Source organism: Zea mays, chromosome 5, assembly GCF_902167145.1.
Source record: "Zea mays cultivar B73 chromosome 5, Zm-B73-REFERENCE-NAM-5.0, whole genome shotgun sequence".
NCBI classification, from domain to species: Eukaryota; Viridiplantae; Streptophyta; class Magnoliopsida; order Poales; family Poaceae; genus Zea; species Zea mays.
In genome coordinates, this window is record NC_050100.1 from 158,265,848 (window position 1) to 158,283,593 (window position 17,746).

Here is a 17,746-nt window from a genome sequence, read left to right on the forward strand (position 1 = left end):
ACAAATAAAACATCATGCATAGTTGAAGGCACTGCATCAACGTCACTCAAATTCTCATCACAGTAGTCCGGCCTGAGCCCTCACACTCGTAGAACAATGCAAGTCCTAGTCCTTAATGCTAACGCTGGCAAGCCTTGAGCAGGGTCCACTGTCTAAGGTTCAAGGGTTCACGAAGCAAAGACAAAATTTCACTACAACAAATTAAAGCCACTGCCCTAACATCACTTGGCAAAACCAATTAATCTAACTGTAAAACCAATTATAAAGATAAAGACTAAAATACGAGATAAATTTATTAAGCCTATATTTAATACTCATAATTGATATTTAAATATTTGATGTGACTCGAACTAAACTTTAATCATGAGAACCAAACAACCCCTACTACAATTCACATGAAAAAGTTGAAAAACAAGATAAGTCATCATATAACATTCAACTGTCAAACGACCACATCCAGTAAATAACAATATTACATCAAAGATAAGATACTGGGGAACTCAAGGTTCTGAGTGATAGGAAGTTAAACCTTCCATGAGTATTCAAATTTCAACAAGCGCAAAGTATCTCAAGAGGAAACGAACATGCATGCCGCTTCCTTGCAGCCAGAAGAACCTGTGCATGCATGCATGCTGACCAGTTCTACTTCTGCATTCCATAGCTCACCAAAGAGGTACGGTCATTTCAAGTCGGTGGGCAGCTCCCCCATGTAGCACTTGCAAAAGCTCGTGATGGCGGAGAGGGTGCGTCGGTCAGCAGGAGTCACGAAACTGATGGCCACACTGACCGACCTCCTGAACTGCCTGTTCTGCTGCTGGAGACGACGGACGTACCGCATGGACTCTGTCGGAAGATCATAGTTGATGATGATGGGAACCTGCGGCATCGCGTTGGTGGTGCCTCCGTGGTCAGTGGCGATGAGGATGCTGGACGACCCAGACCTGAACTTCTGGACGGCCGCGTCCCTGGCGCGCTGGTCCATGCCGTCATGGCTTGCCGAGACGGCGTAACGCTTGCCGACGTCTTCTGCGAGGGACAGCACCTTGTCCCGCGTGTTCGCGAAGATGACGAGCTGCTCCGTCCCTGTGGTCTTGAAAAGAGCCAACAGTTTTCGTAGCTTCAGTCCTTCGTTTTCGACTGCCAGATAGTACTGCTTGACGTTCTTTAGCTCTTCGTCTCTCGGGACAATGACCGCCACGGGCTTATCCATGAGTCTGCGGCTGCTCTCTATAGCTTCGGTGGAGTAGGTAGCGGAGAAGAGCCCAACCTGAATCTTGTCTGGGAGATGCACGATGATCTTATAGATCTGCAAGAAAAGATGATGGGCCGGCGGCCGGGCCATCAGATTGTAGCATCAGCATATAGCAAGACCTTGTATTGTTGGATCATGCATTCTATGTTACTAGCACCTAGCAGTAGGGGTAAGTGATTACTACAACAGAGCTGGTAAGTGATAAAACTAACCTGATCCTTGGAACCTCCTGTGAGTAGTTCATCTGCTTCATCCAAGAAAAGCATTCTAACATGGTCTGGGCATACTGCATGCTTTTGCAACATGTCAAGAATGCAATCAGGGGTGCCAACTAGAACCTGAGCTCCACTTAGCAGGGCTTGCTGGTCTGCATGGGCACTAGTTCCTCCTGTGCAAGTTTGAGCTGTAACACCAAGGAACTCACCAAGTGCCTCAAGAACTTTCAGAGTCTCTTGTGCCAAGTCGGGTGTCGGTACAAGGATCAAAGCCTGGCATTCTGCAGATCCGTAGTCAACTCGCTGAAGTACGCCGGAGCAGATCGTCTCAGTTGTTCCAGACAGAGATCGATGGAGCACATCAAAGCCCTTGCATAGTGGGACGATTCCTCTTTGGTGGACCGCGGAAGGCTTCTCCAGACCTTAAAAAAAAAATCGCAGAGCAACAGATGATAAACACAGATCGAGGCAGGTTCCGAATGTTTTCCTCCAACGCAGAGATAAATGCACAAATAATGCTGGAATAGGAATAGTTACCATATTGATATATTCCCTTGAGTAGATTCTCCTGAAGACCCATCTCACTGAAACTGTCATAGACACCAACTTCCTCGGAATTTGGAAGTAGCCTATATCACACAACGTGTAAAGGAAAGTTAAATATTTGTTATATGACAGCTAATGTGAATATGAGAATGTCATGGCTAGTGAGTAAACAAATAAGCTGAAGCAAATAGTCAAAGAATAAGGGGGTGTTTGTGGTTACTAGCGACTAAATTTTAGTCCCTCCATTTTATTCTATTTTAGTCCATAAATTCTAAATATTCTATATTTGTGAATTTTGAGACTAAAATGGATTAAAATGGATGGACTAAAATTTAGTCCCTATAAACCAAACACCCACTAAAGCGGTAGATCCCACCATACCCTGTGTCTATTATGGATGCATCTTCTTTTTCGTCACCTTGGGCGCTTGATCCCATTTGATCCATCCCGTCACCTTCAAATTAAGGAAACAAACAATTAACAACAAATAAAGGGAGGCTAGAACATTGTTATGCCCTAATCTGAAATACTACATCCGTTCTCGAGTATTTGTCGTTTGCTAGTTTATTTTTGAACTAAACCACGACAAATAAAAAAAAGAACGGAGGAAGTAACTATTAGGTACTTAATTAATATCAAGGGTCGTTTGAATCTACTTGATATCTCCACCACCTAATAAGTAGTAGGTCTATTAATTAGCAGACATGTTGAATCCTGACCGACTAATTATACTATTAGCAGCTTAGCGCTAATGCATGGACTCATACATGCCTACGGTGCCTAGGCAAGGTTTGGGGGGCCGATTAGCCTAACCAAATTGGGATCAATCAGATGATCAGGTAATGTTGTTGCCAAATCCATGTTTTGACACATTGTGCTTCTACATTAAACTTACATAAATTATTTAAAAGAAGTGTTGAACATATTGCATTACAAAACTAGATGGATATGGGATTCTCACTCACCTTTGGGATATTTAGTGATCAACTCATCTCTCGGAGCTCTTGATGTGTCTCCTAATATTTGTGTCTTCTTTGACTTGATTGTAGAGGACGCTACCTTACTGTATTCAGAATTTCTGCATGCTCCAATCTTTTCGGCCTTTTTACTTTCCCCTGCTGGGGTTATTCCTTCCATATTCAGTTCCCTCTTGGGTTCCATTTTTGAGCATTCCTTTTGATCCAGCATATCACACCCAGTTGAAGCTCCAGTTCTTGTGGCATTACTCTGGCTATGTGGAGCCACTTCTTTATCCATTTTATTTGACGGGCTCTTGTTTATTGCTTCAGTAGTAACTGGCTGTTTCTTACCTCTTCTTTTGAATACATGTTTGATAGGCGGTTTTTGTATACCTTCAGGAAAGTGTCAACACAAAACATGTTAGAGAACAAAAAAAGACCAAATAGCTAGTCCTATAACATGAAACACAATCTCCTACATTTTGTTATATTTTTTATTAGCAATAAAACATACAAAGAAAACCACCATGCCTATTCACCTCTGAAGTTCTCTTCTCCAGTCATGCTTCGTGGACTTTGGGCTATGGATTGCACCCCTTCAGGTTTTGAACTTTCTATTGCTGCTATTACCTCAGAGTCTGTTATTGTGGCTGCTGGAGCACTTATTTTGTTTACTTTGGCCTTTCCATTTGATCTTGATTCTTCAGTGCTATTCGGCTCTTCCAGCATTATACTTTTTGCCACATTCAGTTCCTTTTTATGCTCCTTGCAGTCTAACTCCTTAATTTTATGTTCCATACCTTGTGTTTTGTCTTGTACTGCTGTGACCATTACTAGTCTTGACGACCAACATCCAAATGCAAAGTAGTAAGAAAAGGGAGCAGCATCAAAACTCCTGAATGCTGTCTTCAGCTTCAGCCTAATAGGCTCCTTATCTCCGACTTGCAAACTTTCCTCATCGACGTCGATCAGCACACCAAGTGCAGAAGCAACCTCATATAGCTCCTTCCAGTTTCTATACATTCTTGGGACCCCAGACACTAAAAGCCACTCTTCAACCAAGCCAGGGCTTCCATCGTCGCTTTCATTCCACCTCGTTACAGTCAATTTCACCTCCTTGTTATCCAGTAATGTTTGGATCTCAGGGTTCTTTAAACAACTTGTTAGGTCATCCTCCGAGCTGAAGGAGGCCAGGAAAGTCGTACTGCATTCTCTCCTTAACTCCCAATCGCCAGGAAGGTTCCAAAGCTTCTTGAGTTCATCTTTCAGCATACTCTCGTCCAAGTTTGCAAGATTGGATTCGATGAGAAGGCAGTGTTGGAAAAATTTCTTCTTTTCAACCATCTCATTGGAAGGCTGAATAACGGTAAATGGGAATTTTGTAGCATAGCCAAATTGATGTGCTGCAGGAACAAGTTTGTACTTTGTCTTGCACTGCTCCAAGTTGTGTGATCTCTCATTGCAAGCAAAGCACCCCTTTCCATCAGATAAAGTAACAGATAGTTGTTCTTCTGGCATAGTCTTTTCAGTGCCCCTATCTTCCACAACTTGTGATGAAACACGTGCGTCAGTCATCTCCGAAACCAGATGCATGCCCTCACGCTGTCCTGCCATGTTATGTTATGCTACTTCTTCAAAGCTCAGGTAAGAAGCTGATGTCCAAACAAACAAAGAAGAGTGAAATCAGTGTAAACCACAAATATGGAAATAAAGCACGTAACTTTGTATTCAAGTTAAAACAAAATGTGATCTTTCTTCTACGACAGATTTGTCATTTTTGTTTCTCCGTATATAAGTAGAATTTCAAGTTTATATTTTCTCAGGTGACAGAGGACATCATAACTTATATTAGAAAAATATATTAAAAACTTTTCACCATTATTTTATATTTAGTTTTATACCATAAAGTCATTATGTTATATAATCCCTATCATATTAAAATAATTATAAAAATATAATAAAATTTTCTAGGCTAAATTATGCCATAAACTACTACCAATAAAATTTGAACTAAAAACTCAGTATGTACATAAAGAAAAAAAGTAAATTTTGTTAAAGAGTAAATTGAACCAACTCAATGGCGTGGAAGAGTAAAATAAACAGAAAATAATACTTTGGAGGGTTATGTGAATACTATCCATAGATGATGTGAGTAATTTGGACTTTTCCCATAAAAAATAATACAATTTCAAACAATGCAAAGTAGAAAAGTTTGAAGGGTGATAGATATGGAAGAGATGAGAAAGATGCACAAAATAGAAAGAAGGATGCAACCATTGCTTGGTGTCAAGAAAAGAAGGGGGGAAACACTAATGAGAGAACACATATTTTCATCTTCAAAGAGAAAAGAACAAATAATAATACAAGAAAACATATAATTCTATCTATAGAAAGGAGAATCATAAACCTCAAACATATTTTCCACATGAACAAGAACATGTAAACAGTACAAAGTATAAAAATTTGAAGGATCGTAGTTATGAAAAAGGAAAAGTAATAAGAAGTGTATTCTTAGCAAGTCAAAAGGAAAGAATGTACCTTCTTGGCTCTAACCACACGCAATGTGTACTTGAACTATAAATTTGGTACTTCTTTGCTAAGTATAGCTAGCATAGAAGCAAGTGAACACCCTTAGATTTTAAAAATAATATGAAATGAAAGCTCATTTAAGAAGCCAAAGGTCGACCATATACAATATCAGTAATCAGCTAGCGTTACAAGATAACCAACAATGACCATTATACGAATAGAGCTATAGAATCTCAAAGAAAATATCCAAGAGAGAAAATTGAACACATGTATAAATATACCAAGCAAAGGAATCCATTACTTCCCTATTGATAAAACATCTTCTAACAACCAAAGGGCTTAGCCAATAAATGGTCAAAAAATCATGGAGACCACCTTCAGGTGTGTACAAAAGTCCCCTAAACTATTAGATCTACTTTGATCATCCGTGCATTTGAAGCCAAGTATCAACGAAGGCCTAAAGAGTGCATGTGGTGATAACAATATAAATCCACCCATAGTGTCCTCCAACACACCAAATATGCATTACCATGCAAATTATATTGTCTTGTTTGTTGATATATTATGAAGTTGTTTAATTATGGAAAACATGAATTCAATTTCCCAAAACTAGCTTATTGGAAGAACAAATCAAAATAGTGATTAGTATGTACTTCAACCAAAAGAACATTGTGAACTTTTTTCATCTATAATATTTAACGAGCACTTTAATGTAGAGTCTATATATACACTTTCAAATAAACCAAATGTAATGGAAAACATATCATTATGTACTTGATTGCATCGAACAATGGATATAGAGCCCACTCCAATCTCTTTCCCCCCAAAAATGAAAACAGAAATACCGAATATATGTGAATGTTGCACAAAGGAGTGAGATAACTACTTATGAAATATAGTATTTTTTGTGTCTATAGTGTAAAAGTACTTTAACATAGTTACATTCTAAAATAGTATGTAAGGTCAACTTAAAACTCGAAGATAGAAACCATACAATATCAATGACCAACTACCATTACGACAACCGGCGAAACCTATCAATTACGCAAAGCTATAGAATCCCAAAGACATTAAACACCCAAGAGAAACACATCTAACAAAAAATTAAACAACCAAGAGTCAACATCTGACAAAGGGAACAAATATGAGAAGGAGACAATCACTTCCTTATTATTAAAAATCTGACATATTCAATACCGACAAAACAAGAGATAAACAAACAAAGCTCTAGTATCTCAAAGACCATTAAATACCCAAGAAAGAACATCCAACGAATGTACATATGTGCCAAGCAAAGGAATCCACTACTTCCATATATATTAGAAACATCATCTTCAATACTAACAATATTAATCAAAGAGCTAAGCTAATAAATAGCTAAAAATTCATGGAGACCACACCATTGAATGTTGACCAAGCTATGAACTACAACCATTATGATCAATATGTGTCGTTTGAATCCAACCGCTAGAAGAACATCGAATTTCCATACAGGGACCTATAAGTGATAACTCATCCATTATCTCCTCCAACACACTAAATATGCATTGTCATGAAAATTATATTGTATTATATATATATATATATAATAGAAAATTTGTTTATACAAAACATGAATAAAAATTCCCAAAACTAGCTTATTGGACATAAAAGAACAAATCAAAGGTGATTGCTATTTAAATCAACCAAAAGAGAATTATAAAAAAGATTTTTTTTGTCTACAATACTAGACAAGAACTACAAAGTACAGTTTCTATGCTTTCACAGAAACCAAATGCAACGAAAAGTAGTACCGCATTGTGTACTCTTGATGGCATCTAATGAAATAGTGGATATATAACCCAAACCCAACCCCCATAAAAATGAAAAACAAAATAGTGAATATATATGCATGCTGCAGAAAGGAGAGAACTGCTTCTCAATTCAAATACATATAGCATTGTTGTATCAGGAGTGTAGAAGTACTTGGACACCTCACATTCAATTGTAAAATTGTATGGACACGCTCAAAACTCCAAGATAAAAATTAAACCATACATTGTCAAAGACTAACTTTCATTTCAACAACCAGTGTCACCTATCAATTAAAAAAAGCTCATCTAAAAAAAGCATCCGACAAAGCGACAAGCAATGAAGTTTGTTTACTAAAAATCTGGCATACTTTATACCGCGATAACCCAAGAGCCAGATGGATAAATGGCCAACGAAATTCGCCCGCAGAGATCACCCTTGCATCAACCCTTACATATATTAGGGTTAACCTTTGTCGTCCAAATCCCAGATCGTACGCGTCCAACGTGGGGATTGAGGGGGCTCCAGCCTCCTACCCCATGTTGCTGATGGAACTCCATGAAGGAGTGCACTCTAAATTTTGTAGCCATAGATAAAGAGGAAGGATGAGAAAGAATAGAAAGAGGACATGGAGGAAGAAGAGAGACGATGAGCCCCCTCCCACAGTCCACACAAGGTCCCTTTGGTCGTCCGCCCCTGTCTAGCTATCTGCCGCAGTGGCTTGCACTCCGGCCTACTGGGTGGTCTATACGTAGCAGGTTAGGGTAACAATTCACCATCTCCAAAACAATGGTTTAGTACAAGAACAGGGACAGTACCAGATCCATGATCCTCGTACAAACTGAGACACGCATGCTTGAGTCATCAGTTGTACGGATCACGACCAGCGTCTCTGCCCGCAATGTTTAACCCCAAGGCCGGATCCACGTCTAGCTAGCTGGGCTCAACCGGATCGGAGGCCGATCGATCTCGGGTGAACCGTATGTCGAACGAGAAACGAGAATTCCTAGCGCGGCACACAAAGAAATCCACAGACCGCCCGGCTTGCCGGACCGGACGACGGATAGCGCTTGCAAAGGCCATGTGTGTTGTTTACGAGGCGAGATCGCGAGCGATCTAGGCGTGCTAGGGCTCATGCGTGCTTACCAGCAAAGCGGGTGCGCCTACGTCCAACTTCGCTTGCTCTCTAGTCTCCCGTCCCGTCTCCACTCCTCGCGAGAGCAAGAAGCAGCGTGAGCTAGGGACGACGACGACGACGAATTCGGCGCCGCGCGGTTGGGCTGGATCCGACGACGACGAGGAGGCGCGTGCCACCCGGCACCGGCGGCGGAGATCTAGCTAGCTAGGGTCGCTGTCGTCTCGAGGACGACGGCCGAAATGAGTTGCTCACTGTTGACTGCCTCGACGACGACGGTTTTCACCTGCCTGCAGACATATTTAATTCGGAGGAACCGGCCGGCCGGGGGGCATTTCGGCCACTTCCTATGAGAAAAAAAGACAGCGAGGGCCCAGTGTGTGAAAAAGGCGCAACGGCCAGAAAATGGCGTGACCTCGCCATCAACTGCAAGTCATCTCTACAACTATTAAGAGCTAAATGTAGACCGCCCCCGCCTCTACCCCGCTACCGCACGCCTGCCAGCCCCCGCCGCAACCGTCGCCGTGCATCTCGCACACCCTCCGCTACACCGCCGCGCATCTCCGTGACCCGCGAAATCCGGTGGCGTGAGGCGATGACCCGCAATCCCTCCTCCCCACGCCCCTCTCTCACCTAACTGCCCAGCTCCGATCCCGCCGCCGACGCAACCTACGGGCCGCAGGGCGCTCGAGCTGCCACGCAACCCCTCCTTCGCGCGAGCCGCAGCTGGCCCCCGCTCCTCTCGGTGCCGACTGCCGAGATCTCCCAGGCCCTCTCCCGAGAGGAGTGCCCGCTCTTGACCCGACGTCCGCGATGACGGTGGCGGCTCTGCAGGCGATGGACGCGCTGTCGCGGTCGGGGACCATGCTGCGGGACTCTGCGGATGGACGTGATGCCGCCGGTCGCCGATGTAAGCTCCCACGCCCCCTCCCTGCGCAGACGATGTCTACATCGTTGTCCCGCCGCATCTTTTTCTTTGATTTTTTTCCGGTCGCCGGGTGGTGCTCTGGGGCACGTTTCCCGCGCGATCGGCCGACCATTCGTGGGAAACATCGATCCGATGAGGTGCGCGTGCCCCGATGCATCCGCCGTTTGCGGGCTGGGTTCGTCAAGGATCGGTCGCGGGGGGCGCGCAGGCGGTGGATTTGGGTGAGGGTGTTGTTTTCGCTGGGTTTGGGGTCGGTTGCGGGTTTGTGGCGATCTGTTTTCCGACCGGCGGTAATCTGGTGGGCAAAGCCGAGATTTTTCCCTTAGGTTGGGAATCGGCGTGGTGCATCCGGTGATGGGGATGGAATGCTCCCCTCCCTTTCCCTTTTCAGTGCTGATTGGCGCATTCGATTCCTCGGCAAAGGGTGTGGTGGTAGGGAAGTTGGGCGTCACTTGATGGCTTTGAGGATCCACCTCTGTTGATTCTCTCTACCTTTTACTCTATTGGTCGGCACCCTTGGTCGTGCCCACTGCCCGGTCTTAGTTCGATTGTTCTTTTGGGGATGATGATACATACCTAGATGGAGAGGTTGATGGAGTGGTTTTGATGTGTATTCTTTGCAGTATTTGACGTTGTTATTTATACTGATTAATGATTGTAACCGTGTCTGCATGTGGAGATTGAAAGGAGCTCAGAAGGCTGGGACGCTGACCTGCTTTACGACAAGGAGCGTGGGATGGTTCAAGGTGGCCCTGTTCGCATACCTGCTTTACGACGAGGATGCGTGGACGAACTGGTGCCTAGCGTAGGACGCCACGTCCGCGTTATGGTCGTCATCCTCGACGCCGAGAACCTAGGTGCCTACCTGCCCACGCTCTCCTTCTGCTTCCCTTTATAGTTCACCCCTTTCCTCCAAATGAACTGACACGGAACTCCCTCTGCTGCATGGTCTCTGTAACCAATTTAACCCTACTGATTTTCTGAAATCAGCAGTGAAATTAACAAGATGCCCACGCCTGCCAAAATTAGCCACCTTATGGTTATCTCTTTCACGTATGTTCATTGACATCGTTTATCAGTACAGTGAACAGGCAGGACAAGATTGCGAGTTCAAAATAATGTCAACCTGGCAGTCTATTATATCATATATTGTGGCACCACATCTCAGATAAAAAAGTATCTTACTAGAGTGAAAAGGGTCCGAGTGTCACTTGCAAATTGTCAGAAAAATACATAAATATACGGAACATTGATGACCACTATATGATGCATAGTTAGATGGATCCATCATCATTGGCTCATAGCAAAATGACATTCATCTTCAACGATAGTTTTTAGACCAGAAAATAACCTAATCCACGCAGCAGCAAACGGGGATTAAGTCGATCTGTCCGGTGCATTCCCATCCCCACCATCTGGTGAGTCCTTTTATTTGTTCTTCTGTAAAAATTTTAAAAAGTCTCTTTGTTTTACAGGTGAGGCCAGGAATGAGGATTCATGAACACTTCAATTCAATTATGGTTCATTCAAACATAAGGCATTGGATAAATCCTTAACTAAAAAGGTTCCTAAAAATCGTTTGACTTCAAATACTAAACTAACACAATGTTGCTGTATTGTAGGGATTTTTGAAGCACTAACTGCATTGTATCAACTCCGCTCTCAAATATAAGTGAAAAAAGAACCTATGTCAGTCCTTTGTATCCTGGATTTCTATGAAATTTAGTTGTTTGCCTCTTCAATTTTGTGCTTGGCATTGTTGGTTTTATACTCTGATCATTGCATTGACACTCTGTGTTTTGATTTGGTGTTTTCAGTCTGCAGGCTTGATAGAAATGCTTCTACTAGCACACATGTTGCATTTAAGATATGGTCACTTTTATGTTCTTTTTTATTGCAAGTCGCTATCACATATGACCCAAGCAACATGTATCAGCTCTCAAAACTGAGATATGGACATGTGGTACGTATATATTGCTGATGCATATTTCAAATTTTGGTGTTGCTAATGCCCCAGGAAGCACAACTTGGAGCTGCTGAAGAAGATCGTCTTGCTCGATGGCTCCATTCTTTGTGTGCGTTTGCCAGGCTAGCCGACCAAAGACTGCATGTTTACCGACCAGGCACGCGGCGGCATCAGGTGATGCACCAAAGCCCTTTTCCTCATACCGATGTTGTTTGGAGCAAGCGATAACACCATGACGCGCGTCACAGTCTGCCCCTCTTGCAGCCTACTCAAGATATGGTTTACATGTGTTTGACTTATGCAATAAAAATATGTTAATAAAAAGTGCATTATCATTTTTACCACTTTTGTCTCCATGAGGATGAAGAAGAGGCCACAAAGATTGTGCTTTGAGAAGAGAAATCATCCTTATCTCCATGAGGACTTACAATTTCATTTTTTTAAGTAGGACTTTTGACAACTAGATATGATCGTTTCTACATCTGTACTTCAATTTCTGACACAAAGAAGATATGTTGACACTTCCTTTCATCCTTCTGCGCAGGAAGAGCGCAATCTCAATTGCAACTGTTGTGCAGTGGCTTGCTCCACCGATAAACACAGCAACAAGGCCATGGTGCATGTCAGCTTCTACCGCAACAGTAAGCCCGCGCCGATGATCTCCTCGCCCTACTTGACCTTGGTATGGTCAGGGCTTATTGATGGATGTTGGGAGCATCTAAAGCTTTATTGCAGTTTAAGTCCCCATATGTGCCATAGTTGTGAGGTGAGGTGAATGGTTTTAATGGCACGACGGAATTCAGTGGATTTTTGTGTTTCCACTGCTTTTGCTAACAGTCGATTCGAGGTTTGTAGGGCGTTGATCTTGAACTAATTCATGGGAGTGAATATAATTGGTGATTAGCTTTGTCTAAGATGAGAGAGTCCAATTTTCCTTGTTTGCCCATGTGGAGTAAGCATGTCCGAGATGAGCGAGTTCAATTTTCTTGTTTGCCCATGTGGAATTAACAAATGTTATATGAATTGGTTGGTCTGTATACATTGTCAGTGTTCCTTTAAGGCTTGTGTAAATTCATTAGAAATTCCCATCACCATTTTATATAGGTTTTTGGCACATGTGGTTTTGTTTGACAAACAATTAAATTATTGGGGTTATGTCACCTGATTCTTTTGTATGGTCCATGTTGTTATATGTAAATGCCAAAATTAAGAATTCTATGTTAGTTCACCATGGAACTTGGTATTTGTTATATACCATGTTCCATTTCTAATTGAAATTGCTTATGTGTGCATTTTTAGCTTGTTTGCTCAAATTGTTACTTGATGCTCTTTAATCTATTCATTGTGGTTGAAAAATATATCTGACAACCAGCCATTTGTTTAGTTATAGTTTTAGTCCTTAAGCTTCAGAGAAAATATCTTCTCAGGGATGATTTCAGCTTGAATGTTTGAGCTTTGCAGGTGAGTATTCACGTTGAGGCACTTCATGAAAATATATTTGTGGAGTACGTGTAGTCTCTCCCAGTTATGCCTTTAGCTTGGTAAGGTTTGATTTTTTACAATAGCCATTGTTCCGATTTGCCTCAGTCATCTTTATTTGGTTGAATCTATCTTCTTTTGAACCGTGTGATACACTGCAATCGTTTATTCTGCTGCAATGACTGATCACCATGAGCTAGGGTCTTTTACCCCAAATGTTGCATGGAGATAGTTTCTGCTATTTTTTTCTATTCACTGGGAAAATTGCCTGTGTGGAAATTTCTGGATGTCTCGATGTATTCAGAACTTGTTTTTGCTTTAGTGTTTTTGTGCTAACTTCAATGGTATTTGCCGAACTCAGAAATATCAAGTGATGGTGGAACTCAATCTTCATGGGCCATGGATGATGACCTCCATGAAATGAGGTTAAGCCTGTTGACCGAAATTGAGAGGAGGAAGCAAGCATAAGAAGCACTTGAGATATGGCAGAAAGAATGGAAGAAGCTGAGTCACCACCTATCACATGTTGCCTTATCACTTCCATCTCCAAGTATAGCTGAGGATACTGATGATTCAAGCATCGATCTTGGAGCTGAGTTGTGCCAGCAAATAACTGTTTCACAACTTGTAGCCGCTGCTATTTCCCAGGATTTTGCTCGTGCTGAAGTTGAATTAGAGATGGAACCCGTGATTGCCGCAAAGAACTTCGAGATTGCAAGGCTGTCGGATAGGGTCCAGTACTATGAAGCTGCAAATAGGGAAATGTCCCAAAGAAACCAAGAAGCTATCGGTAAATACTTTCTCCATTGCAATTGGCTATATTTATATCAGTGGTCATTTTTGTACAGAAGATGACCTTGATTAATACTATTTGAAACAGTTACACCCCTATGAAAGGCTTATATAAATCCTAAGGCTAACCTAATGTTTTCTTCCCTGTCAGATTGGTTCTGAACTTATAATAGAAGGATTGGCACCAATGATCATTACCTTCGTTCATTCCTTAAGCTGTACTACCTTACTTTCACCCAAATTGTATGAACTGCAGACCTAATTCGTTTGTCATTTGGCTTTTTCATTGGAATTTCACTACCTTCGTTCAGCATAATAAATGTATTAATGATAATAATCTCCACCATAGCTGCAATTATGTCTGTTTTGGATACACTTACTTCACTTTCCAGCTAGATTTGTTTCTTATATTGAAGACAAAAACTCTAGGCTCACAGCCCAAGCTATAATTAACCATGCTTGGACTTCTGCCAGAAACACAAGGGGAAACAGTACCAAACCAACGTCAAACAGTACCTTAAAGGTTACTTGTATTACTCTGTTAAACGACTTAGCTTAGTTGTAGAGTACTATGGTTATTTGAATGATATCCATTGAATACCAATAGAAATATCTCGGCTGGCCAGGAGAGTACTATGGTCACTCATCGCCATTACTCGGCTGACCTGCCTGCTACAAGGTTAGTGAAAGCAGCAGTGTTATCCTATGTTCTGAATTGATATAACCAATAGAAATGATTTGTTCGTGTTTTTGTTTTCCAGAAGTAAAAGGTATGATTTGAATTCGTGAAGTGACCAGGAGACATTACTTGTATTGTATATTAGCCATATATTTCTCACGTTATCGAACTGATTTTTTGTTTCACGGTATGGCTGGGGTACTAATAAGTGAATGTGAGGTACTACTTATTAACATACTTGGATTGAGTTCCATGATTCTACTTTCTTTAGTGGTTTTAATGATTTGTCTGGCATAGGGTTATCTTTGAACTTAGTTCATATGTTTTGCCTTGTAGCCCGTTGAGCATTTAGCTTCATAATAATATCTGAAAGTTAGCATCATGGTAGTAGAACTATATTTGCTTTAAGTTCACATGCTTACTTCACCTTCTCTTCCAACAAAGCTAATCATCAGGTCTCACAAAGGTCCATATGCAAGAGACAAGCGACACGATCTCTTAGGAATGGATAAAGGAGACAAGCAAACATAAGTATATATATAGGCTTCAGAGGAGCGGTACGACAATTGAGGCACATATATCATCCTGAACCCACCTTAATTTGCTGACCCTGTTTTCCATTGCTTTGAAGATGTAAAGCCTCGACCCACTATATGTGACCCAATCCTCAATACATAGTATTTGGTTTGAAGACGTGAGATAGTCTTAAGCTATCATTTCTTAAGATGGAGCTACTATTGACTCTGGAATCAACTGACTGAGTATTTTTGTTTTCCCATATGCAGGCGCATCCATTTTATGATTTTGAAGAACCGATGGACTCAGTCTTAGATGATTTTGTGTATTGATGGCCTTTTACCTACTTGCTATTTGGTCTCAAATTTAGTTTTTCGGCCAGGTGTCAGTGTCACGGAGCTGGCAGACTATCAACTTATCAACCGAGATACATATGTTTTAATTTAGTAAATTTGAGATAAGTTACGTTCGATTATAGTTGTTTGACTTGGGAGGTGAGGTCTGGCTCAATTGAACATGTTTCAAAAGTTATCTCATTAAAGCAAGGTTTATCAATGTGATATATAGCAACCGTAGCAGCGCACGGGCCCCTAACTAGTTAACTCATAAGCGCGGGGTTTCTGAAATAGCCAAATGTTTAGAGCGGCATTCTCGAATTTCCTGGGAAGAAAAACAACAAAGAAGGCAGAAAAATTCAGGCCATGGTGCGCCATGTAATTTCTAAGGCGTGTTTGGTGTGTGGCGTGTGGCGCCATGCCACGCCTAAGTTGAGGCGGTCGAATCGGCCGCCACAACTGCGGCGGGAAAGGTGCCGTCGGTGGCGTCAGCTTAGGCTAGCTACCAAACACGCCTCCTAGTTAGTTTCATTGCATGACACAAACGGTGTGAAAGACCTAGATTGAGGGCATATACAACCAACATAAATATGAAGTATCTAAAGCTATATTTAGAGGATAAATGCAAAAATTGTCAAGAGTCGACTCTTCACGAAGGAATGTTTATGGCTCAACGATCAAGGCGAAGGAACTCTCCGTGTTGAATAGATGGCGACCATCTCCTCCAGATCCGCTGCACGCTTGAGTTCCCTGTCTCTGGAGACACGCACTCGAATCCCTGCTCCACTACAGGTCTCACGTCTCTCCACTTCCATGCAAGAAGGTTCTACCGGCGGCGCCATCGTGAGGTCGGACGCTGCTCCCTCAAAAGTGTTGGCGTCGATTCGGGCGCTAGCGCTAGTCACTGCGTTGAGAACCTGTGGCGGTGCTCTCTGCACAGGCGCAGACGGTCTGCGGCCAGGGGCCGGATGATCCACGACCTGACGCAGGGCTCGGGTTCCCTACGTGACGAGTCGGACGGTCCGCGCCTAGAGGCCGGACGGTCCGCGCGTGCGCAGGGGCGGCAGAGTTCGCCGGCGGCACCTGAATCTCGCTCCCGGGATGGACCCCATCGGGGAGGAGAGATCCTAGGCTTTGTCTAGGGTCGACAGGCCACCCTAGACACCTCAAATCGATGTAGAGCCGAAGAGAAGCGCAAAATTTGGGGGTAGGGAAAGGCTAACCTAGAGATAAACTAGAACTACTCCTAATGCATAAGTAAAACGAGAAATAGACTTGATTTGATCGATTGTGGGGGATTCAATCGGCCGTAGCACTTCATCTATATAAAGGGGAGGTCTAGATCCCCTACAAGTTGTTTCCCGAGCTAATCCCGTGGTTTTAGCTAACAAATCCCGCTAGAAACTCAGAACCCTAACTGACTCTATGCACGCGCGGCCGTCCGCGCCACCACCGCGGACCGTCTGCGAGGACATTTCTGGTGCTCAACATATGCCCCCTACCTTTTGGTGGAGGTTAACAAACCAAAAGCCTATGAACTAAGCCTGATGCAAGCCACCAGCTTTTTCAATCCAATATAGTGATCATTCAATAGAGCCCCAATACATAAAGGCCATTTAGGATTGTATCTTTCTCGGTCGTGACCATTTGATGAATGGATCAAAAGGAATAGAATGGAGGTGCCCCCAAGCCTAAATAGACAAAGGGAGTACGCATGTACCATGGGTTCATCGTCGTACCATTCCATATTTGAACAACACAATACATCGACGATGAGTAGGTGGGTGGGAAGCATCCTGGCATGACAGGATGAACAGGCGATGCTTGTTGCATCGTCTTTCAGACCGTTTTTCTCGGCCATTTTGTTTTACTGGGTGACCAGGGTTTCTTTGTTGGCCGATCGTGTAGAATGGCCTTCTTGCCAGCATATTTGGCTAGCAATTGATCAAAAGTACGACTGACTTTTACCAGCCGACCATGTGTGTCATATTGGCTTTGCCCTTGCGTCTCTTTCCTTGCTTTGTGTCGACGCTAACGCCTCTGGCCTTGGCATATTGTCCGGCTGAGTCAGCCGGACCGTCTATCTGAGCACCAGACCGTCCGCACGTAGGTGTCGGACCGTCTGCGATGTTCGGGTCAGGTTGCTGTGCTCGGGTCTCAATTGAGTCTACCCCTTGTTGCCTCCGGACTTGCTAGTCTTCTTGTCCGGAGCCTTCCGAGCAATCTCTTCTTGTGATATATTTGACGTGCGAGGATCGATAATGACGATGCTTTCGCCTTTGCCTTTATCGGCCACTTCGGGCCGAACCAAGACCTCTCTGCATGTGGGTTCTATGGTATTGACAGACATCTCCTGAAAAGCCAACCGACCCTCATTTACGGCCGATTGTATTTGTTAAAGAAAAACATTACAATCATTGGTGGCATGGGAAAAAGAATTATGCCACTTACAAAAAGCATGTCTCTTTAATTCTTCCATAGGAGGAATAGTATGAGTTAATTTAATGTTGCCATTTTTTAGTAGTTCGTCAAATATCCTATCACATTTAGCAACATTAAAGGTAAATTTAATCTCTTCTTGCCGATTCTTTTGAACCGGCTATAAGGAAGAACATGCAGAAGAT

The 17,746-nt window shown here is 42.7% G+C and overlaps 1 protein-coding gene across 1 annotated transcript; it reads right to left on the minus strand.

Annotated features, from left to right (window-relative positions):
- Positions 1-404: 404 nt before the first annotated feature.
- LOC103627096 (ATP-dependent RNA helicase DBP5) lies at positions 405-8,839 on the minus strand. Its single transcript, XM_008647418.4, has 7 exons — positions 8,439-8,839; positions 3,512-4,624; positions 2,979-3,365; positions 2,395-2,467; positions 2,005-2,096; positions 1,465-1,889; positions 405-1,306 (listed from the first exon to the last, which is right to left on the minus strand). Exons 2-7 carry the CDS (start codon positions 4,584-4,586, stop codon positions 680-682), a joined length of 2,679 nt encoding a protein of 892 aa, XP_008645640.1. The 5' UTR covers positions 4,587-4,624; positions 8,439-8,839; the 3' UTR covers positions 405-679.
- Between the last annotated feature and the right edge of the window lie 8,907 nt (positions 8,840-17,746).

Excerpts from the sequence above, each read along its gene's own strand:
- LOC103627096 (XM_008647418.4), bottom strand. The coding sequence starts at position 4,586 with ATGGCAGGACAGCGTGAGGGCATGCATCTGGTTTCGGAGATGACTGAC. Across the intron at positions 2,468-2,978 it reads GATCACTAAATATCCCAAAG|GTGACGGGATGGATCAAATG; the intron begins GTGAGTGAGAAT and ends CTTAATTTGAAG. Across the intron at positions 2,097-2,394 it reads GCATCCATAATAGACACAGG|GCTACTTCCAAATTCCGAGG; the intron begins GTATGGTGGGAT and ends TGTGTGATATAG.